At 39.7% G+C, this 25,286-nt stretch overlaps 1 protein-coding gene across 1 annotated transcript in view; it reads right to left on the bottom strand.

The window, feature by feature from the left end:
- Window positions 1-16,783: 16,783 nt before the first annotated feature.
- PRKN (parkin RBR E3 ubiquitin protein ligase) overlaps window positions 16,784-25,286 on the bottom strand; it is an 821,278-nt gene continuing 812,775 nt past the window's right edge. Inside the window, exons 13-14 of the mRNA XM_058168152.1 lie at window positions 20,683-20,800; window positions 16,784-17,925 (exon numbers count right to left, since the gene is read on the bottom strand). Of these exons, the coding sequence (XP_058024135.1) occupies window positions 17,816-17,925; window positions 20,683-20,800 (228 nt within the window). The 3' untranslated portion in view covers window positions 16,784-17,815. The remainder of the gene's footprint in view (window positions 17,926-20,682; window positions 20,801-25,286) is intronic.

Here is a 25,286-nt window from a genome sequence, read left to right as displayed (position 1 = left end):
GAAGGGAAAGCGAAACTCCACCCATGGAGCCGCTTCTTCAAAAATCAATGTTAATGTTTTAAAACACACGCACACACACACGTTATATCGCGTATCTATATATTATATATATTTATATATAAAGAGAGGCATTAGCTGAGGTTTTACACACGCGGACAGTTATATAGTGTATGTATATGTTATATACATTTAAAGGGAGATACTAGCTGAGGTTTCACACACACACACACAATTATATAGTGTATGTATGTTCTATACATTTATATATATACAGACATTAGCTGAGGTTTTACACACACACACAATTATGTAGTGTATGTATGTTATATACATTTATATATATAAAGAAACATTACCTGAGGTTTTACACACATACACAATTATATAGTGTATGTATATGTTATATACATTTAAAGGGAGATACTAGCTGAGGTTTTACACACACACACAATTATATAGTGTATGTATGTTATATACATTTATATATAAACAGACATTAGAATAGAATAGAATAGAATTTTTTTTTTGGCCAAATGTGATTGGACACACAAGGAATTTGTCTTGGTGCATATGCTCTCAGTGTACATAAAAGATACCTTCATCAAGGTACAACATTTACAACACAAATGATGGTCAATATATCAATATAAATCATAAGGATTGCCAGCAACAAAGTTACAATCATACAATCATAAGTGGAAAGAGATTAGTGATGGGAATGATGAGAAGATTAATAGTAGTGCAGATTGACAGTGTTGAGGGAATTATTTGTTTAGCAGAGTGATGGACTTCAGGAAAAAACTGTTCTTGTGTCTAGTTGTTCTGGTGTGCAGTGGTTTGTAGTGTTGTTTTGAAGGTAGGAGTTGAAACAATTTATGTTCTGGATGTGAGGGATCTGTAAATATTTTCACGGCCTCTTCTTGATTCGTGCAGTATACAGGTCTTCAATGGAAGGCAGGTTGGTAGCAATTATTTTTTCTGCAATTATTTTTTAGCTGAGGTTTTACACACACATACACAATTATGTATGTTATATACATTTAAAGAGAGACATTAGTTGAGGTTTTACACACACCGAGAATCATATAGTGTATGTATATGTTATATACCTTTATATATATAAAGAGACATTAGCTGAGGTTTTACACACACATGTATGTATGCGTGTATGTACATATGTATGTATATACATAATACACGTGTATGCATATTATGTATAGACATTAGCTATTTTAAATATATATTTATTATAAATATAAAAATATATCTATATATATAATACATATATTTATAAAGTAAAAACCTCCTCTGACGTCTCTCTCCCCACCGAGTGTCACTTCCTTAGAAATCTTTCCGGGGGGGGGAGTGGGGAGGAAGAGAGCCGTTATGAGTCGACACTCGTCCAGCAACGCCTAATTATTTAAGAAGGCGCCGCTGAGTCACCTCGCCACTGCAGCCGCCGCCGCCACCACCTTTGCTTTCCCCGAAGACCGAAACCGACGGACCGAAGAAAAGCTCTTGGGAGAGCAGCGTTTCCTCCCGACGCCCATCCTTCCCGCTTTTTCTTTGGGCGAAAGTGATGGGGGAAAACTGCTTACACACACACGGGAACTCCCCGTTCATTTAAAAAGAGCCCCGAGTGTGCATTGCGAAGGGCCCCGAGAGCGCTGCTTCTCCTTCAAACGCCTTTTTTGGGGTTTTGCTTTTATTACCGGAGACTACGGTAGGAAAGAGGTTGCGACTTCCGTACCGTTTCTCCCGATTGTAAATGAACGGGAGATGATAGTGGTTAGCTTGGCTGCTGACGAACCTTTCTGCTGCGTTTTTCCGAGCAACGGGACTGGTCGGAGCATGAGTCTGTTTATCTGGGAATGAATGAACTTGTGGCGTCAATTAAGGAGGATCGTTTGGACTAGAACAGCCTCAAATCCTTTACAACTCTGTTATAAATGACACAACAGTGATTGGTCTCATTCGAGACAATGACGAATCCGCATATAGACGAGAGGTCGAACGACTAGCCTTGTGGTGCAACCAAAACAATCTGGAACTGAACACACTCAAAACCGTAGAAATGGTGGTAGACTTTAGGAGAAACCCTTCCATACTTCCACCTCTCACAATACTTGACAACACAGTATCAACAGTAGAAACCTTCAAATTTCTAGGTTCTATCATATCGCAAGATCTCAAATGGACAGCTAACATCAAAAACATCATTAAAAAAGGACAACAAAGAATGTTCTTTCTGCGCCAACTCAGTAAGCTCAAACTGCCCAAGGAGCTGCTGATCCAGTTCTACAGAGGAATTATTGAGTCTGTCATTTGCACCTCTATAACTGTCTGGTTCGGTTCTGCAACCCAACAAGAAAAACACAGACTTCAGAGGATAATTAGAACTGCAGAAAAAATAATTGCTACCAACCTGCCTTCCATTGAGGACCTGTATACTGCACGAATCAAGAAGAGGGCCGTGAAAATATTTGCAGATCACTCGCATCCTGGACATAAACTGTTTCAACTCCTACCCTCAAAACGACGCTATAGAGCACTGCACACCAGAACAACTAGACACAAGAACAGTTTTTCCCCGAAGGCCATCACTCTGCTAAACAAATAATTCCATCAACACTGTCAGACTATTTACTGATCTGCACTACTATTAATCGTTTCATAGTTCCCATCACCAATCTCTTTCCACTTATGACTGTATGACTATAACTTGTTGCTGGCAATCCTTATGATTTATATTGATATATTGACCATCAATTGTGTTGTAAATGTTGTACCTTGATGAACGTATCTTTTCTTTTATGTACACTGAGAGCATATGCACCAAGACAAATTCCTTGTGTGTCCAATCACACTTGGCCAATAAATTCTATTCTATTCTATTCTATTCTATTCTATTTTATATCAGGGGTCTCCAATCTTGGCAACTTTAAGGCTGGTGGATTTCAACTGCAGAATTCCCCAGACAGTTTTGCTGGCTGGGAGATTCTGGGAGTTGAAGTCCACCAGGCTTAAAGTTGCCAAGGTTGGAGACCCCTGTTTTATATCATCTTAAGAAAAAAAATGTCTGCCCCGATTTTCATCCATCCTCTTAAAAGTCAGGGATATATACTTCTAGGTAGTACATGTACTCCTCGACTTACGACCACAATTGAACCCAAAAGTTACGTTGCTAAGTGAGAAATTTCTTTAAGTGAGTTTTGCCCCATTTTATGATTTTTTCCCCATTCACATCTGTTAGGGAATCACTGCAATTCTTAAAATAGTAACATGGTTTGTTAAGGGAATCTGGTTTGCCCCATTGACTTTGCTTGCCAGAAGGTCACCAAAGGGGATCACGTGACTCCAGGATACTGCAACCGTCATAAATGTGAGTCAATTGTCAAGCACGTGACCGTGAGGATGCTGCAGGGGTTGTAAAGTGGTCTTAGGTCACTTTTTTCAAAGTTGCCATTGAACTTTGAACCATCACTAAATGAACTGTGGTTTAAGTTGAGGACTACCTGTACAGGCTGCAGAAATTTGAAAGAGGGGAGTAATCATCATTTAAAGGAGGAGAAGGCTTTGACAGCAGCAAGACACAAAGTCTAGTGGTAGAAGTCTAATGGTGATCTGCCCACATTAAATGCTCTGTTTGGGGACTTTCCTGGTGGACTGGATCTAGTCAGTGTAGCTTTTTCTGGCTTAATCTTGTCTTTTTTATTATTATTTATTTTTGTCACAACAGAATACACAAACATCGTCATAAATAAAAACAACACATCATGAAAGAAAAAATATGTATATATAAGTAAAGTATGCAACAGCTATGTTAATTTGATATAATGAAAGGAACAATAGGACAGTAAAGATAGGCACTTTTGTGCTCTTATGCACGCCCCTTATCTTATCTTATCTTATCTTATCTTATCTTATCTTATCTTATCTTATCTTATCTTATCTTATCTTATCTTATCTTATCTTATCTTATCTTATGCACGCCTCTTGTCTCTTGAAGAGATGGCTGCTGTTCCTTGTCAGGGTTTCTCATGGTCTTCAAACCCCCAATGTTTGCACATTGTGCCCAGGACAGGAAGGATTCCAGAACTTGATAGGGAGTGAACTTTGCTGTTCCAGAGCAGGGATGAAATCTACTTACCTTCCCTACTGGTTTGGAAGTGCACACGTGGACCCTATGTGCATGCACAAACTCTTCTGCACATGCGCAGAGGGTAAAAAACAGGTTACTTCCTGGTTTTAATGATGACCGGGAGGGTGGGCGGAGCCTTGTCCTGCCGTCACTACCAGTTCTCCTAACCACCTGCTGCCATTGCTATCAGTTTGGCCGAACTGGTCCAAACTGGTAGCATTTCACCCCTGCTCCAGAGCAGACTCAGATTAGACATCAGGAGAAATATGTCCCTTCCTGAACATGTTGTCAGCGTTCCAGAAAACCCTTCTTGCAGAAAAGACTCTGAAGCAAAATATCTTTCAAAGTTCTTTTACTAGCATAGGTAATCTGGCACAGTTGGTTGAAATCCGAATCTGGAGATCCGGGTTCCTCCCTCAGTAATACAAACCCCAAAATCCCCACCCTCATGACCCCTCTGCCGATCACATGCTCCAGTCTTCAACCGTCCCGTCCCGAGACATCACTCTGGCCACTCCTTCTCCAGATGCAAGCTCAGCCTGGCCTTGACCGGCAGGAAGAATGTTGTTATGTCTAATCATCTCTTGTACTACCACCCCCCCTCCCCTCCTTTCCCACAAAGGAGAAAGTGGCAGCGTGAGGAAGCCTTCGTCCTAGTATGGCTTCCAAAGCTGACACATGTACCATATTTTTCGGATTATAAAATGCACTTTTTTCCCTCCTAAAAGAGGCTGAAAATTTGGGTGCATCTAATACTCCGAATGTAACCTCGCGCAGTGCCCAAAATGGCTACCCGGAACAGTTGCTGCCTTCTCTTACCTCTTCCGCGCTTTGCCTGCTTTAGTCACTGAAGTTTCCTCTGAAGATCAGCTGTGCTTTTGAAGCTGTTTTTCAACCCCAACCCAATCTTCAGTGCTTTGCCTGTTTTTCTAATTGCTGTTCCCTCTGACAATCAGTTGTGCTTTAGAAGCACAGTCTCAATCAGCCCCAAAACCAGCAAGCGAACTAATGTGCTGAAACTGATGCCCCAACCAGCCCCAACCTCAAAACCAGTGAGAGAACTAATGTGCTTGGACTAGCCAGATGAATACCTGGTAAGCAGAATCTCACCCCCCTATTTTCCTCTCCCAAAACTAAGGTGTGCCTTATACTCCGGTGCGTCTTGTACTCTGAAAAATACAGTAAGTATGAGTCTACAGAACAGACTGTCATTTCTCCTTTCCTAGATATTTTCAAACAAAGGATGGATGTATCGTGTCCCACTCCTCCGCTGACGGCCGGGTCAGGGAAATCTGAATCAGGCGTGCCTCTGCAGCTCTGCCAAAGTCCTAGCAAAGTCCTCAAGGCAGGCAGGAGACCAGAAAGTGACTTCAGCAAGATAAGGTAGACTTTGCCTGACTCAGAGACTGCCAGAAAGCAGATCCTTTATATAGGCCATGGGGTGTGGCTCCATGACTCAGCACTTATCCAGGCCTGCCCCTCCCTTCCTTCTGACGCCACCGCCTATCAATTCTTCTGAAGCGAGGGTCACTCCAGTCGGCAGCTGTTGGTAATTGACCTCCCTCAGGCTCACATGCTGTGGGGGAGGGGGAGGGGTCTAGTTGCTCCGTTTGCCTGGGCATGGAGCCAGGGCTGGGGCCGGGAGGTGCTTCCTCCTCCTCAGCCTGTCTGGGCATGGAGCCAGGGCTGGGGCTGGGAGGCATACTAGGACATTCCTCAGCATTCGGAAGCAGATAAGAAGGCCCCGGCTGTGGTGAGAGCGGGCAAGACACGACAGGATGATCATCTGCCAGAGATGCAACCCTGCACAGAGCGGGGTTGGGGTTGGGGGTGGGGGAGACTATAGATAATCTGTAACATCCATCCCAATTTTATAATTTACTTCCTGATCTATATTGTCATCCATGTTTCTACAGTGTAGGATGCAGGAGAGTCTTTGGATGAAAACAGTTACTCTAGTCTGCAATACTACCAGGCTTAAAATGCTGCACCTGATTCGTAATATCTGCTTGGTAAAGATATTACAGGCTGAAGACTTTGTGGGGATGATTTTGAGTTGCTTTTAACTACTACACAGACCTGTTTGATTGTTCATGCATGTACAGTGCAAATAGATGGAAACGGTAAAAAACCCTCACTGGTCTTGCTTTCTCCTTTAATGCATCCCCGTCAGGGGTGGTATTCACTTACCTTCGCTACCGGTTTGCAAATGGGAGCATGCATGTGCCACCTTTGCACATGCGCAGGACATTCTGCGTATGCACAGAGCATCAAAAATGGGACTTGACGATGGGCTGGTGGGTGGCGCCTCCCGCAGCTGCCGCTACCGATTTGCCCAAACCAGATAGAACTGGCTGAACAGCACTGGTCCCCATGCTTTGGAAAGGTGGGAGTGGAGAAACAAACTTCCTGCCTCAGAGGTTCCCTTTTAATAAAAAAGGAAACAGTGGAGGGAGATGAATCTGTCATCTCACTTTCCATTCACATACAGTTTCTTTTCATGTGCTTCAATAACCAGATACAGTTTAGGATTTCAAGTACAACTTCACCCATCTTAAATAAAGTTTCACTCTTCTCTGGATTTGCTGCACTGGCGTAGATTCTGTTGTTAGCCTTTCTATCAAACGCTACATGCCAAGGGAAGAAACGGAAACGGCTATTTTTCACAATTCAGAAATAGAAACAAAAACTAATCTGCAACAAAAGCTCAAAAGTTGAACCAATTTAACCAATACTAAGTGATTCAACAAGAAAGATGTGGAAACCCTGAATAATAAGTGTGTACTATACTGTGTAACAAACAGAAAATTAAAGGAGAATATTTGTAGTTTAGGATTGACATGAGGGGTCCTTGGTGCTTTCTGCTAGTAGGGAGTGAGGTTTGCTCTCAGTTTACAGCCTAGTGGCTTGCCCTGTCAGTATTGCGAGTGAACAGATATTTACATCATTTTTGGAGTAATCTGTATGTGAATGTGTCTGCATGTAGCGTACTGGTACTGCAAATAGATGCAATGCTACTACAACAGTAGACCTAATGAGTAGGTATATATGAAATGTAAGAAGCAACTATAGAGGAACTGAAGACCTGCATCCACACTGAGAAACAAGTACCGTATTTTTCGGTCTATAAGATGCTGCCCCCAAAAGTAGGTGGAAATGTCTGTGCATTTTATAGAGCGAATATTGCCAAAGCCCGCCCACCTGCCAGCCTCCACCCTTCAGCCATTTTTGGCCTCTGCTCACCCCATTTTCAGCTTCCCAGAATACCGCTGATCAGCTGTTCCAGGCTGCGGGGATCGCCACCACCTATCGCCGCGTCCACGTCCCGTTTTCGGCCTCCATGCGCCCTATTTTTGGCCTCTGCATGCCCCGTTTTTGGGCTCCGCATGGTCCGTTCCAAGCAGACACATTTACTTGAACAGAGCTACTATTTGGGCATTTACAAAAAGAACATCAGTAATCTTTTAAAAAGTCACATCCTCTCCTCCTTTCCAGTTCTAGAAAAAGTGAATAGCTCAGGTCCATTAACTAAGAAAATGTGATCTAGTGATTATAAAACCTTTTATCTATTGCTCATTAATTTTTATCTTGCTGAATGCTGACATGTTTTAGAAATCCTGTAAATACATGCTACTATATTGTGTTATTTACAGTTTCCATTATGCCCCATTTCAACTCTTCCACCTTATAGGCAATTCTATGCTGTGTGGTTAATATTATTTAGTGCTAAAAGCAACTTGGCAGCTCAAAGCCTGCATGTGGACAAAATTTTTATTTATTTTACTCAGAATCTGTCTTCTTTGTCAGGATTTGTCTAAACATTCCATAGAGTGTCATAGACTCTGACAATAATACAAACCACGATGGAGTTTCTAAAGCATGCAATGGTATAATGAGTTGCCCTGTAGCGAGATGGGTGGCAAATAAATTTAATTTTAAAAAATTATAATTAAAAAAAATAAAACATATTAAGGCTTATTAATCATCCCACTCATACTAGAATAGAATGAATGAGCTGGAAGGGACCTTGGAAGTCTTCTAGTCCAGCCCCCTGCTCAAGCAGGAGAACATGTTCTATTTCAGATAAGTGACTATCTAGACCAGGGGTGTCCAAACTTGGCCCCTTGAAGAGTGGTGGACTTCAACTCCCAGAATTCCCCAGCCTGCGTGAGCTATAAATATGAGCAAGTTGCTGGCTGGGGAATTCTGGGAGTTGAAGTCCACCACTCTTCAAGGGGCCAAGTTTGGACATCCCTGATCTAGACTCTTCTTAAAAACGTCCAGTGATGGAGCGCCCATGATTTCTGGAGGCAAGCTGTTCCACTGGTTAATTGTCCTCACTGTTAGGAAGTTTCTCCTTAATTCCAGGTTGCTTCTCTCTCTGATTAGTTTTAAACCATTGTTTCTTGTCCTTTCCTCTGGTGCTTTGGAGAATAATTTGACCCCTAAATTAAACTATTTTGTAGCCCCCATTAATGCCTTATCTGATTTTATTTTTACCTGTTGCTCTCTTCTGTTACTTCTTTGTTTATTATACTTTAAACTAGGTATGCCCAATGTCAACATCCAAGATGGCGACCTCAAGGCCACACCCCTGCTCATTGTTTCATAGTTGCCACAAGCAAGGAGTGGGGAGGGGGTCGCATTGGGGTGCACGGTTGGGTGTCTGGTGCTGGGTGTCACAATGGACTCATGGAGGGCCCCCTGGAAGAGCGAGGAGCAAAGCAGTGGCGACTGGCACAGAGCCCAGAAGTCCAAGGCCAGTGATTCCTTGCTGGAGCAAGCCATTGGGGGTGGGGGCTTGCTGAGCCCTCATAGTCAGCTGGCAGGTGGAAGACAGTAATGCTGGCTAGAAACCCCATTTCACTGCGTGTCGCGTCTAAAGACCAGTAAAATTGAATTGTTCTACTGACAGTGTGATCTCCTCTCTTACTGCCTGGGCTCAGAACCATGACACCCAACTCATAGACCACAAGCAGTCCTGGATAGCTAGTAATTGGGACCCACAAAATCATAAACTTTTAGAATAGAATAGAATAGAATAGAATAGAATAGAATAGAATAGAATAGAATAGAATAGAATAGAATAGAATAGAATTTTTTATTGCCCAGGTATGATTGGACACACAAGGAATTAGTCTTGGTGCATATGCTTTCAGTGTACATAAAAGAAAAGATACGTTTATCAAGAATCATAAGGTACAACACTTATTGATAGTCATAGGGTACGAATAAGCAATCAGGAAACAATATCAATATAAATCATAAGGATACAAGCAACAAAGTTACAGTCATACAGTCATAAGTGGGAGGAGATGGGTGATGGGAACGATGAGAAGATTAATAGTGCAGATTTAGTAAATAGTTTGACAGTGTTGAGGGAAATATTTGTTTAGCAGAGTGATGGCATTCGGGAAGCTTTATTATGTGATTTATATACTGTACATTAACTATATTATATATTTTATAAGTAGCGCAAGACAATTCCTCTTCACTCAGGGTGGCCCAGGCAAGCCAAAAGGTTGGATACCCAGGCTTTAAACCTTGCTTTAAATAATCATTTACTTGGTATAGTTTGGGCAATTATTACTCTGTTAGGTGATCTTTAATCATTAGCATTTATATTGGAATGCATAGATTTTATTTGTATTTGCTGTAAAAACATTCAGCAATTCCAAGAGAAATATTATAGCTATTTTTTCAAAAAAAGTGCTGTTTGTATAACACGTCTATTCCTTCTACATAGAATCTCAGCCCTTTCATTATAATTTCCAACATTAAACATTATCTAACGTGAAATATTGAATTTTTCTTATGTAAGCATGAAGAGTTTTTGCAACCAGAAATGAATTCTCTTTTTTTAAAAAAGGATATTGGCTGGTGCCCTGATAAAGCAGATTCACTACTGGAATCATTGTCTTTTTGACCTTTATTAATTTGGGGTTTTATTGTTTTTAATCTTCAGCTTGTGTTTTGGGGAAATTTGCTTTTGTGATTGACCTTGCTGCCATGGCAGCAGAGATGGAAAGTTGGGAACCAATTGGTGAGATGCTCAGATGTGCCTACCAACCCAAAATGATTGGGACATTTAGTTTATCTGTGGAGTGCTTGAATTTTAAAATATTTACTATATATCTGACAAGGGAAGTTATAAAAACTCTTTCTTTGGCTAAAGATGCAGGATTGAATACTGTAGGGTGTAACTGCCTGAAGATTTCTCCCTTCAACTCTTTATGTTTTTTCTTTGTTTTGAAAGAAAACAGGCAGTAAACTTCCATGTGGAGGATTGGAGTCTTCACCCTTTTAAATTCATGGGCATTCTGCCATTCATTTACACAGAGCAAGGATTTCATTCATCAATAATAATTGGAAGACATTGTTCCTTAAATAATTTATCTACTATGAATTGCAAGTATGGCTTCTCTGTACCTTGTGGCTCAAGGTCATAGTATGGTTGTTCAAATCATACTTTAAATTTGACTAAATGAATGTGATGAGTGCTGAAAAAAAGAAATTTGAAATAACAACTGCTGGTAAATAAATGTGCAAAGAATGGAAAACAGGCGGAACTATATTCTTTGGTAGAGTTGTTGCAACCACAGTATATTTAATGAGATGCAAGCAGATGGCTGAAGCAGAGCAGCTATGCCAGCTGCTGACAAGAGGAATGAAAACCCAATCTAATTGGATTTATATAAAGGGAAAAGAGCAATTGCTACAAGAAATACGTTTTATCTTTTGAATTATTCAGAATTTGAAGCATCAGGACCCCAGGGATCAGCTTTGTTGGTCACCTCACTCTTCTATATCAATACAAATTAATTTTTCCCCTCTTATCTAAGGGTATATGTAATCATCCAAATTAAGTGGAAAGGGTTTCTTTTATCTGATTTACAGCACTGAAAGAAATATATTAGGGACCAATGCAGCTGATCCATAGCTTAAATATGGAGGCCAATCAACTGTAGTGTTCATAGGGCAGTCTCAATGCATTTTACATTTCACCAGAATTGTTATAGGTTAAACTCACTAAGGGATGCGGTGGCTCAGTGGCTAAGACACTGAGCTTGTCGATCAGAAAGGTAGGCAGTTCGGCAGTTCGAATCCCTAGTGCCGCATAACAGAGTGAACTCCTGTTACTTGTCCCAGCTTCTGCCAACCTAGCAGTTCAAAACACATAAAAAATGCAAGTAGGAAAAATAGAGACCACCTTTGGTGGGAAGGTAACAGCGTTCCGTACCCCTTTGGTATTTAGTCATGCCAGCCACATAACCACAGAGACCTCTTTGGACGGTGCTGGCTCTTTGGCTTTGAAATGGAGATGAGCACCGCCCCCTAGAGTCGGGAACGACTAGCACATATGTACAAGGGGAACCTTTACCTTTACCTTTAAACTCACTAAGATATATGACCCAACACTGCGCTTCATCTACAGACAGTCTTTATAAGACATAATTTCTTGTTCTACACCAGGGGTAGTCAACCTTTTTATACCTACTACCCACTTTTGTATTTCTGTTAGTAGTAAAATTTTCTAATCGCCCACCGGTACCACACTAATGCGCCGTATATCGTCTGCGCATGCCTCTCGTGCATTGTGGATTGGATTTGGGGGGGCGCTGGCTACCAGCTCTGCTTGTCTGTTACAGCTGGGTGGTGTGGGGGGAGATGCGCGAGCTATTCTGAGACGAGGCTCTTTTGTTTGTGGTTGCACTATAGCGCCATTTAGTTTCACTTACATACCGTGAACTAAACTTATGCGCAGGCGATACAAATAGTATATTTTCAGAAATTTAAATTGTCACGGGGAATTTTATGAAAACCTAATGAAAATGTTTTAAAATAATGCTATGAAATTTTTTAAAAAAGTGAATTAAATTAAAAAAAAGGAAAGTGCTTCGGTATCGGGCAAAACCCCTACCGCCCACCATGAAAGCTGGAATGCCTACTAGTGGGCGGTAGGCACCAAGTTGACTACCACTGTTCTACACATTCAGCTTTTCTGATATTTGAATAGTCCACTTCTAATCACCCTGGAACGATGGGAATGAGACTGACCATAGGGTGAAATTTTAATCCTAAATAGCGCTATCAGCATCACTAATCGATTTTGCTGGATAAAAGGAATTCTGGGGAAGAAATGACGATTGAAGATGGATGACCATAGTGAAATGAAGAGCCAGCAATTAGACCAAGTCTTCATAATTCTTCTCTGAACAAGAAGTCTTTAGAATCACCCACAAAGGCTCCAAACATTTGCTCTGCATGAGGAGACTGCAAGACAGCAGTTTTGGGCAGATTTGAAACTCTGGGAGGCAGTAACTATCTTGCTAGAACTGCAATCCGTGCTTTTTTTTCTTTTTTCTTTTTACTTCATATTAGTTTTTATTTTTTTTAATTGTAATGGTTAATAACATTACTATATCAAAAATATTTTGCTGCATAAATACTTTCCAGAAAACATCCCTAGACTGCAAATATAAATATCAATCGTGCATGATTGAGGGTGCTTCAAGAGAATTACTACATTTTTACAACCACAATTGTAAGTTCGAAACCGGTTCCAATGAGAATTTTAATTGAGGATTCTTTGCATAGCTCCAAGGTCTTTTTTTAAAAAATTTGAATTTATATCCCGCCCTTCTCTGAAGACTCAGGGCGGCTTACACTATGTCAAGCAATAGTCTTCATCCATTTGTATATTATATACAAAGTTAACTTATTGCCCCCAACAATCTGGGTCTTCATTTTACCTACTTTATAAAGGATGGAAGGCTGAGTCAACTTTGGGCCTGGTGGGGCTTGAACCTGCAGTAATTGTAAGCAGCTGCTGTTAATAACAGACTGTCTTACCAGTCTGAGCCACAGAGGCCTCATGTCTGCATGACCTTACATTGCAGTATTCACTCCACAGCCAGTGTTGTTTATTTGTGCCTCAGCTACTATATTGTACAGAGTGTTTGGTATAATGGTTAAGGCACCTGGCTCGAAACAGGAAGACCACAAGCATGTGTCAACATGAATTTGGAAGCATTTTGCTTCAGGATTGCATAGCTGCTCTCTTCAGTTGCTGTGTGATCTTTGGAAACACTGCAGTGACTTTAAGGTACCGCAGACAAATACTATGTTTAGGATAAGATGCTACAAACATGCTAACACGCTATCTTTTCGCCATCAGTATGGTGCAGTGACTCCTCATTTAGTGATCACAGTTTGGACTCGCAGCTCTGGCATTAGAGGAAGCTGTCATTAAGTGGTAAATCACTTAATGACGGTGGCTCTTCTTTCTTTTTTTCCCTATTCCCCCATCCTTTGGAATACTAACCTGGCCCACCTGCTCAAAAACCAATTAGACTAATCAGGTATACCTTCTGTTTTTGTTTGCCTCCTAACCACTTTGGAAAGTTCACCCTGGCACTGGATAATTAACAAGAAAGAAATTAATGTTTGTATTTGCATTCATTGGAGAGGAAGGGATTCGTAGAGAGTAAGCAGTCCCGCAATGAAGAATGCACATCGAAAGGAAAGCTCTGTGCTGGCAAGTACGAGCATGCTACACAAATAACCCAGGGGATTGCCCATAATGCGCCTGCTTACTTTCATGTCATTGCTTTCTCTTTAATGTCTTCACCCTGCAAGATCAGGTGCAAGGCAATGTGTAGTGATTGTGATCTCCGGTGACTGAAATTGTAGAAGTCGTGAATGTAGTCATTGGTCATAAGGTTATTTTTTCCCCAGCAACATTGTAACTTTGAATGGTCACTAACTAAGGATTACCTGCAGGGGTGGGTTCTACTTACCTTTACTACTGGTTCACATGCACAGAAGAGTTTTGATGACGTTTGGGTCAGTGGGCGGAGCCTTCTGCCAATTTTACTACCGGTTCTATAGAATCGGTCTGAACCGGGGGCAACCCACCACTGATTACCTGTATTTAAATGCAACAAGCGAATGGTCTATTTACAACCAGGAACATTAATCTAAGAATGATTGCTTCTTTCACTGCAAAGTGAAACAATAAACTTGCTGAAAATATGGGTGGGTTGCTAGCATTTTATGGTCTCTTATCATCGAAGGGGACATGAAAGTATCCATCAATTTTATTTATGGCTAAAAAGGCCAAAAGCAAGTTACAATCATAATCTAAACCTGATAGCTTAGATTATAAAACAATTTAACAAGTACAATATTTAATAAATATTTTGTATAATAGCCTTAAAACCCCAGCTCATTGAATTTTATTAAAAACCTTGTTTTTATATCCATAGTTAAAAATCTGATTGTTGCCGTTGTAATCTTAGTATTTTCATAAATCTTTACATGCTCAGAAGTATCTCTTCCTGATTTTGATTTTAGAATTGGCCAGACAACTTCCTGCTGAAAACTCTGGTAAAATGTTAAATAATACAAAGTCAAACAATACTTTGGCAATTAATTCCTGTATTGAATTATCCCATAGTCTTTGCTTGATAAAATTAATTGCTGGTGACGTATCTCTGGATAATAAACCATCAGAATCAATGCCAATCTGATGAATCTTTTGAGTCACGTGTTTAAACCACATTTCTACAAAGGATTCATTTGGGATTTCCTGAAACAATCCTTCCTTGTCTGTCTCTCTCTCTCTGTGTGTCTCTTTGTTATCAAAGAGGATTGCTGAATTTATAGGAGAATAATAATTTTTGGAATACAGTTTGGGACACTTAAAAGAAGTCTTTAAAATGTTAATAGAACCAACCGTTGGGCTAAATTAGAGAATTTGGTTCTCAACAGGCATCTTACATAAATCAGGCACTATATCAAGGTAATATAAATTATATGCAGCAGAAAAAAATCACAGTGATGATTTGTCCTCAACCTGTTGCTTCTAATCTTTCAATGATTCCCACATTGCCTCTGTATTCGAGTCTATCTACCTTGCTGTTGGTCATTCTCTCCTTTCATCTTTCCCAGCATTAGAGCGTTCTATAGGTAGGTAGGTAGGTAGGTTTTCTTATAATGTGTCTGAAGTAGGATAATTAGAACTTGTGTCAGCGTTCCAGAAAACCCCTCCTGCAGAAAAGACTCCAAAGCAAACATCTTTCAAAGTTCTTTTACTAGCATAGGTAACCTGGCACAGTTGGATGAAGTCCAAATCTGGGGATCCGGGTTCCTCCCTCAGTAATACAAACTCCAAAATCCCCACCCTCGTGACCCCTCTGCCGATCACATGCTCCAATCTTCAACCGTCCCATCTCGAGACATCACTCCGGCCACTCCTCCAGATGTGAGCTCAGCCTGACCTTGACCGGCAGGAAGAATGTTGTTATGTCTAATAGCCCCTTGTACCACCACCCCCTTCTCCTACTTTCCTACACAGGAGAAAGTAGCAGCGTGTGGAAGCCTTCGGCCTAGTGTAGCTCCCAAAGCTGACAGCTTGGTCATTTATGCCTTGAGTAAGATTTTTAGGTTGATTTGCTCAGTGTTCTATTTGTAGGTTTTTCTGGATGACTATAGTATTCTCAGTAACACCAAAATTCAAAAACATCATTACTCTTCCTATCTATTTCTTCAAAGACTAACTTTCACTTCCATTGCGCGCATAGGGAATATTGCCCATACTATTCTTATTGTTGTAGGTATAGACACGTCATGGCATCTGGGTCTCTTTCCTTAACAACTTTAGGGGTCTACTTTGCATCATATATCTTGACTGTTTTGTTTCTTTATTGTTGGTAGTTGATGATGAAAAATAGAAGTTATCCGCTACTTCAATACCCTCATTGCCGAATCTAAGGCTATTTTGTCTATCTGTTGATCTTAGTTTGGTCTTCTTTAATTTTACAAGTAGTCTTCAACTTATAAACACAATTAAGCCTGGAATTATGGTTGTGTTTTATATATAATTAAAATCAACTTACTTTTAGCAGTAATGGAATACATTCTTGGGGTAATAGGCCAAGGTCATAGAAAAAGCACACGGTTCCTTAAATGCTTAATGCTGAGAGCTGATCACAATCCATCACACATTTAGGTTTTGAGGTACAAGATTGGCAGATATAGTTGCAAAACAATGTGACAACTCTGATTTAGCATAGAGTGTAAGCTACCTACTCAGTGTATGATTTCAAGTAGTTTCACAATGTTTTCATTATAATAAAACTGAAGTAATCATATACCATCAAAAACATGAAAAAAGCAGAACTTTTATTGAGGATGAAACAAGCAAGATCTTTTTTTAAAATACTGGCATAGTTTCAACCAGATTTGTAAAAATATAATGCTAAAAATCAAATCCATCAAAAAAAATCAATCAAAATCAATCATTTTATAACCATTTTGGGAAACTCTAGTAGAACTGTAAATATTTATATTATGTCAGACAATAAGATCACAGAACGCAAATTGATGTTGACTTAGAAAAACTTTGTCCAAGTCTCCAATGTATATATTATAGCCAAACTCTTCTAGCTCTTCTAGGAATGTACATACCAAAGGGGTCAAAAGTGGAAAACAAATATCCAGGAGTGGGATTTCGGACCAGTTCGGATGAACCGGATGCTAATTTTACATCTGGTTTGCTGAACCGGTAGTTGCAAGGAGTGGCTGGCCCCGCCCACCCCTCCCCTCCCCTCCCAGGAGTCCCCATGCAGCCAATTTGGATGCCAGGTAAGTGCAGGGCTCACGCTGAGGCTCTGGGAGGGTGAAAAATGGGCCTCCCGGAAGTTCCAGAAATCTGGAAACGGGCTCATTTCTAATCTCTGGAGGGCCTCTGGAGCCTGGGGAGTGTGAAAAATGGGCCTCCCAGAAGTTCAAAAACGAACTCGTTTCTGGCCTCCTGAGGGCCGGGGGAGACCGTTTTGCTCTCTCAGAGGCTCAAGGAAAGCCTCCGGAGCTTGGGGAAGGCAAAAACGCCCCCCACCATGATGCAGGAGGTCAAGTAGGCCATGCCCACCATGGCCACACTTACCCAGCAACCGGGCAGAGAACCAGTTGCTAAAATATTTGAACCCCACCCCTGCAAAGTTCTATATTTTTAGTTGTGACTTAGGCCTGGAAATCAATCAAGTAAAAATTGTGTCATTATAAAAAATTGTACTATAAAAGTTTTGGTTTTAGAAGGCAAGTTGTGTTATATATTGTTTATCTGAAACTGCACTTGTGATTATACCTACATAATTTAAAAATTAATATTTCTGAACCTTCAAACACAAAGTCACAAACTGAATTGCTAATAAATATAAACCATAATAGTTTGAACAATTTGAGAGGCCCAGTTTTGTATAGTTCTTTATTTTGCCAATAATAGGTAACACATTTTCAAATCAAATATAAAATCAATTAAAAACAGAAAATGGCCAAAGACATGACCTAATTTTTAATGGAGGAAGCACCATTACAGAGTTGTCTTGATATAAGCAGAATATATCTAACAAATGATAGCTTGGTCCTTCTGATTATTTTTTTTTATTGCTATGTTGGACTTAGATGTGACCATCTGAAGATACATACTGATGAGTGGTGCTTATGAAAAACACATACACAAAAGCCAAATGTCCTAATTAATCCCACAATTAATACTTGTGAGAAATTCAAAGCTTGAACAAGATCTTTGGAATCTGATATTGTGGGAAGTAACTGTGAAGTTCACTGTGAACTGTGAAGCAATTGGTTGCTTCTAGGATGACTTAAGGATCAGTCAAACCAATGATCTCCCATGCACGTTCTGTTCCATTCAAGGCTACATTTCCAACACCATTCAAATTTACATTGAGACTGAGGACATTTCATATGCATACATCCACCTAGAAGAAAGTCAATAATGTGTATAAGAAAATCATACAGTACAACGTACATGTACAACCATTAGTACAAATGTAAACATAAGCAGATAATAAGTTGCATGTCTGTGGGTATCACAGTAATTACCTATGGGTTTCACTGCAGGTCCTACTGTTAATTTATGTGTTGAAAGGACAATGGCGCTCTTTTAATTTTGCAAACTCTTCATTGCTCAGGTTAGCTGCCCAGAATCTCCTAGGGCAGGGGTCTCCAATCTTGGCAACTTTAAGACTTGTGGACTTCAACTCCCAGAATCCCTCAGCTAGCAAAGCTGGCTGAGGAATTCTGGGAGTTGAAGTCCACAAATACAGGAATGTGGTGAAGTCCACAAGTACAGGAATGTGGTGAATATATAAATAAAATAACCATTTGTCAATTAATTTATTGAACTATACTTTCAAGAATCATTAATCGGAGGGAGGGGAGAATGTAGTTTATGAAATATTGCACTTATCCATTCTAAATTCCTTTTCAATTCATGGAAATTGAGCTCAGATGAAATTCTGATTCTGAAGTGAGCCGAAAGGTGACACTCAATGTGAAATGCAACTCTTTCTGCATTTATAGTTTCTCTAAAGTCCAGAATGTTTTTTGGTCATCCTTGAATCCGTACTTGAATATACTGTATGTATGAGAGAGTTAGTAGTAGTTGAGGATTAAAGTAGACTCAACAGGATTATAAATTTCAGAATGTAGTATTTGAGAATTAGAGTAGACTAAACAGGATTAGAAATTTACAGATACAAGCAGTATTCTTATGTTTTGCTGTCAACTGAATGACTATTGTACAAATTAGAAGCTCAGAGTGAATTGAAAGTCTTTATCCTCAGGCACTAAATACATATTTCTTCATTATTACAAATATTTAAATGTGTTTAGAAGGACCATACATCTTCTAGATATTAACAAAACTGTTTAAAACACATTGAATGGGAAGTTCATTCATGTGGGGGATATCATGACAACTTTGCTGATAGATCACAAGCCAGTTTAAAACTTTTGATGATGTGCCACTCCATCTATATCAAGACTCTGCGACCTACAGCTAGATTTTAAATGATGGTTTGTGACAGTCTATATATATCAAGACTGTGCAACCTACACTTACAGCTTGAAATAATGATTTTGCAGAGCGGCAATTCATATATCTCAAGGTTGTGCAAGCTACCCTTTGATTTTGAATGATGGGTTTTCGGGCTTACCCTCCTAAAATAGGAAGAGTGGCTACATATTATCTGATTTATATTAAAAAGGCTTCAAATGATGTAAATGTAACTAATATGAATCTTCTCCTACAATTTAATTATACTGTTATTTTCTTCCAATCACATTAATAATTATAATATAGTACTTGGGAATTAGACTCAAAGTTTTGAGTGGCCAGAAATAGGCTCTGGACCGTTGAATAAAACCTGTTATAAGAAGCCATGGAAATATGCATAGGCCACTCTGAAATGTGTAATCAATGGAGATGGATCACATGGGCTCTGCAAAGGGTAAAGAGGAAGTTTTCTAGTGATTAATGCTATTCAGAAAGCTTATTGATCATGTGGATCACTAAAATAAGGCTTTCTTGGCACATGGACAAAATCAAAGTGTTGCTCAACGCATATAAATAAGAACTTTGTTTTAGGAAATTACTAATTTCATAATTTTAAGTCCCAATCCAAGGTTCTGGCTTTTACTTGTCCTTTCACTTAACTGGTTGAACTTTTTCGAACCGCTGTGTAATTCCCAAGGTATATTATTAGCTTTGTTCATGAAGTCCTTTTCATGTGCAGATTATTTCAGATGTTGAGAAAGGACCTGCCATTTTTCAGTCAGTATAGTACAAAAGTATTGGACAGTCTCTGCTCCCTGCTTGGATACTCTATTTAGAGCATGGCTGTATTTAATTGTGTGCTAACTAAAGAAGCACTATCAAGACATCTGGGTGCCAACCGTTTGCCATTGTTTCATGGCTCAAAATAAAATATCCTAAGAAAGCGAAGTATAAATATGTGCCCAGTTTCTTTTCATAACATGCTTATGAAATTGCATTAAGTAATTTAAGGCAGTGGTCCCCAAACTTTTGGGCACCAGGGATCGTTTCTATGCAGAGAGGTTTTTCTGCAGACCGGAAGGGGGATGGTTTTGCGTGCTGCCTGCATCCTACGGATGGGGCTTTGCATGTCCTAGTTTCTGGCATGTTGCGGACTGGTGCCAGTCCATGGACTGGAGGTTGGGGACACCCTATCATTAAGTGTTGTAAGTGTTGTACCTTGATGAAGGTATCTTTTCTTTTATGTACACTGAGACCATATGCACCAAGACAAATTCCTTGTGTGTCCAATCACACTTGGCCAATAAAAATTCTATTCTATTCTATTCAACGAGCATATGACCTAGAAATACTATTAGTAAATAGATGTACGTTTTTCCATTTGATATGAACACATGAATTAAGGTCTAGGCAATTCAAATAATAACACAGGATGACACAACTCTGACAAGGTAGTAATCACAAGTAACTTTGGAACAACCATGACCTGGATGACCGAGAATCTCCTTAGACAGTTTTATTCATGGTTTTGAATGTTAAATCACACAGCACATTTAATTAATGCTAAAATAGTGAAAATTATAACCATGCTAGGTTACACTTGATATATTGGAGTGCGCTGCAATGTTGTTTTAAAATCTGACTATGGGAAGTGTGAAATAGCCTTCAGGAAACTCACCGTCCTTTTCTACTGGAACGTGGCATTTAGGGCATGGCTTTGTTGTTCTTTTTATTGTTTCTTTGGATGCATCTTCCCAACGAGCTTTCATGGCGGCATGCTCATCAATTTCAAATCCCTGCAAAGAGAGAAGGAACCATGAACTATGGATAAGTTACATAAATCATGACATGTGACCACTTCCTCTAGATTGTACTTTTTTTTTGTATACGATAATTGAAGTAGTTGTATTATACCAACAGCTGAAAGTTTATTCTTAATAGATGAAGTTATTCCTCAAATTACAACAGTTCCTTTAGCGATCGTTCAAAGTTACAACAGCACTGACAAAAGTGACTTAGGACTGTTTTTCACACTTACAACCCATGGTTCTGGGTTCAAAATTCAGATGCTTTGGCAATTGACTCATATTTATGACAGTTGCAGTGTCCTGGGGTTACATGATTCTCTTTTGCAACCTTCTGAAAAGTAAAGTTAATGGGGAAGCTAGATTCACTTAACAAACATGTTCCTAACTTAACAACTGCAGTGATTCACTTAACAACTGTGGCAAGAAAGATCATAAAATGGGGCAAAACTCACTTAACAAATGGAGAAAACACTGAAGATCAATGACTTACAGCCATCGTGGAAACTTAAACCATTCTGTCTGAATACCTTCCTTTTCCTCAGCAATATCTGCGACCCAGAGTTACAAATCAGACAGGTTGCCAGAGTACATTGAGGAATTAAAATAGTTAAAATACAAGGATAACTATCAGCCGCCAAGTTACTCTTGCTCACAAGGAGTAACCCTCTTAAACATAAAACCCTTTAGCAGAGAGGTAGTAATCACAAGTAAGCCTAATATAACCATCATTCCCATCTAGCAGCAACCTGAATCAGAGCACCAAGGGAAAGTGAAGCAGTGTGGCACCTAAATCCAAATCAAACCAAATTATATTCTGCTGAGTAGGAATTGTAGACATTGAAATCCAACACATCTGCAGAGTAGGGAGTTTGGAAAGTAAATTCAAAAGTAAATTATCCTGTGAGTTCTGCCTTGTTCTGCTTTTACCCTAATCTTCTGCAAATTTTTCAATTAAGGGTTTCTGAAGAATAATTTTGTATGTTCATTTCTCCCAGTGACTGAAAATTGTAGACTTGTTTCATGATTTTGAAATGGCATTGCTGGTCATAGTGAATTATCAGAATTTATTTTCTAGAAAGTTGATAGTTTTATTCATGCCCCAAAGGTGCTGGTAATAAAAAAATTTGAACCCCACCACTGATGTTAGTCCCTATGCAGAATGAAAGAAGGATATTTTGTCCCAGATATGAACCAAAGTGCAATTATTCTGGACAGAAGCAGTGTGAGTGTCGGGGGATGGGGGGGAAAGCCGCAAAAAAGAAAATTATTAGATAGGGGATACAGATGGAATTTCCCAAAATCATGCAATGTTCCTCTGGATTTCAGATAAGGCAGCCCCTGCCTGTGGAATTATGTGCTGGAGGGCTTGTTAATCTTCAGCAGAAAATTTTCAGATGATTCTGAAGGCTGCATGGAGAAAAGGACGCCATATGTACATTTACCTACATATACATTTCACAGAACGGAATGAGACTTTCTTCTGGATAGGCAGGCAGTAAATTACACTGTAATCTGACAATTTATTTTAGGAATTTAACCAGCTTCACCATTTCTGGATTTTCGGTTCGTTCTACTCGTCTGTTAAGAAACTGTACTGAGAATAACTTCATGAATGTTCATCAGCTATTCTCGAATGGAAGTCTATCCTAAGGACACGTTATGAATTCTCCCAGGAATGTCCATGAATGGAAAGAAACTCTAGGAATGTGGTTTGTTCCTTGGGAACTTCTTCGTTGCTTTTTTCCCCTCGCTTGATTGTTTATCTGATGCTGTTTCTTGCTTATCTCGGTTGCTAAGGAGGATGTGCTCTGTGCTGTTTGCTTTCTTCCTGTGGTTTTGGTTGTGCCATTTGAACGGTAGGGAGGTGGAGGTTATCTCTAGGTGATAGCTGAGTTGTCAGAACATCAACATGCTAGGTCTTTTAGTATAACGTTTGAAATGGCAAATTTTATAAATAAATTGTGTTGATTATTTAGTTTGTGTTTAACTGGGTGTGCCGCCCAGGGTCACATGATCACCGTTTCCCAGCTGGTTTCCCGCAAAGTCAAGGCGAAAGCCAGATTTGCTTAATGACCATATAATTCACTTAACAACTACAGTGCGTTTTTTAAAACAACTATGGCATAAAAGGTCAAAAAATGGAGCAAAACTCACTGAACAATTGCCTTGCTTAGTAATGGAAATTTGGGACTCCGTAAATCAAGGGCCACCTGTACATCATTAATAACTGTGACCCTCTGCCATCAGTTGTTCTCTTGATTTAAACCAAGCTGATTAATGATGTTTGGAGTACCAACCAGGTCAGAGAAATGCTCCATAGGATTTGCAGCTATCCAGGCCTGGTGATGTTGTCACCCCTGATAAGACAAACCAGATCTCCGCTAATGTGGTGTGTAGCCAAGAGTTCTGTTTCTGAGGACGCTTCTTCCTAAGTTCCATTTCAACTATCCAGGTACATTTATCAATGCATGCATCAACTAGCCCCCTGATTAATTGCTATCCCTGCTCATCATGAAGTACGCCAACAGTTATTCCCTTATCTCTATGGCATTCACATTCATATCATGGATCACATGCAAGGGAGATGGGCAGCTATTTAAATTCTATACCTTCCTACCTATCTATATAGATAGATGTGTGCCTTGAAAACAATATGACAATATGTGCAAGAAAAGGAATTTTGCATTGCTTATGTGTGTGTGACCTTTTCAAAGACAACTCTGGATTTGTGAGATGCACCAAATTAACAATGACTTTAAAATCCTATTGATGCATAGAAATCGCTTCTCCATTCCCCAAATCATTCAGATAATTAACATGTAATTTTGTACTTTGCAAAATATTCAGTATTAATTCACAGATTATAAGAAAATCACTGGCCGATTTCAGAAAGGGTTTCCCCTGTACTTTTCTTCAGTAACACAGTGCCACCATGTGCAAAATATGAAGACTGCATGAAGTGAAAGAAAAGGCATAATAAAATAACTGGAAATTGGAGGACAGAGAAGATTACTGAATGGCTGCATTGATATGTTCCTATAATTGGTCATAGGCAAAGATTGTCATGCAGATATATTAAACTCAAGGCAACTGTAGGATGAGGAAATATTTTCCCCCCATCCCAAATAGCTCTGAGTTTGATTTGGATCTTATACAGTAAAACTTGATTTGAACCCAAGTCAGCCATCATGGGCCACAGATAACGTGAAATCGAAAGGCAGACGGCTTCATTAAGCCTTCCTTGTATTTGCCTAGTGCAAAGGCTCATAGATTACCAGCAGGGGATGAGCAAGGAGATTCTATATTCAGAATCTGTATTCGGCTTCTGTAAAACGGTTGACTTTGGACCAATTTAATGTAATTTTGTACAGGTAGTCCTCAAGTTACGGCCACAATTGAGCCCAAACTTTATATTGCTAGGTGAAACATTTGTTAAGTGAGTTTTGTCTCATTTTACAACTTTTCTTGCCACAGTTGTTAAGTGAATTGCTTAACAACTGCATTCATTACGTTAGTAACATGGTTGTTAAGTGAATCTGGACTCCCCATTGACTTTGCTTATCAGAAGGTCGCAAACGCTCATCACATGAGCCCAGGACACTGCAACTGTCATAAATATGAATCAGTTGCCAAGCATCTGAGTTTTGATCATGTGACCTGCTATGGTTTTTTTTTAAAATTTGCATTTATATCCCGCCCTTCTCCAAAGACTCAGGGCGGTTTACACTATGTTAAGCAATAGTCTTCATCCATTTGTATATTATATACAAAGTCAACTTATTGCCCCCAACAATCTGGGTCCTCATTTTACCTACCTTATAAAGGATGGAAGGCTGAGTCAACCTTGGGCCTGGTGGGATTTGAACCTGCAGTAATTGCAAGCAGCTGTGTTAATAACAGACTGTCTTAGCAGTCTGAGCCACCAGAGGCCCTGGTTGTGTGAAAAATGGTCATAAGACACGTTTTCAGTGCCGTTGAACTCTGAATGGTCACTAAATGAACTGTTGTAAGCCGAGGACTACCTGTACTTCCAAAACTCTGAGGCAGGATGTTTGAACCGTGTTAGTGGCTGACCAGGTTAATCACCTTGCACAATTTTTTGTTTTTGTTTTATAAATCTTAGTTTTTACAATAAAACCACAGCTCCTTGATCTGCTTCCTCAAAAAAGTACACGCAGAGACAAGCTTGATATTAAAACTATTTTTTACCTCAAGACAGCTGGGGAAATGTGCTTGTAAAAATAGGATTCTGTTTGTGCCGTTTACTTAGACGGAGTTGTGCTCTAGGGCAGGGGTCTCCAACCTTGGCAACTTTAAGACTTGTGGACTTCAACTCCCAGAATTTCTCAGCCAGCTTTGCAAAGCTGGCTGAGGAATTCTGGGAGTTGAAGTCCACAAGTCTTAAAGTTGCCAAGGTTGGAGACCCCTGCTCTAGGGATCCACATTTATATCTAAATTACATTATTGAACAAAG

Source organism: Ahaetulla prasina, chromosome 1 (assembly GCF_028640845.1).
Source record: "Ahaetulla prasina isolate Xishuangbanna chromosome 1, ASM2864084v1, whole genome shotgun sequence".
NCBI classification, from domain to species: Eukaryota; Metazoa; Chordata; class Lepidosauria; order Squamata; family Colubridae; genus Ahaetulla; species Ahaetulla prasina.
The sequence above is the reverse complement of the archived record's forward strand: the minus strand, read 5'-3'. Positions and strand labels throughout refer to the sequence as shown.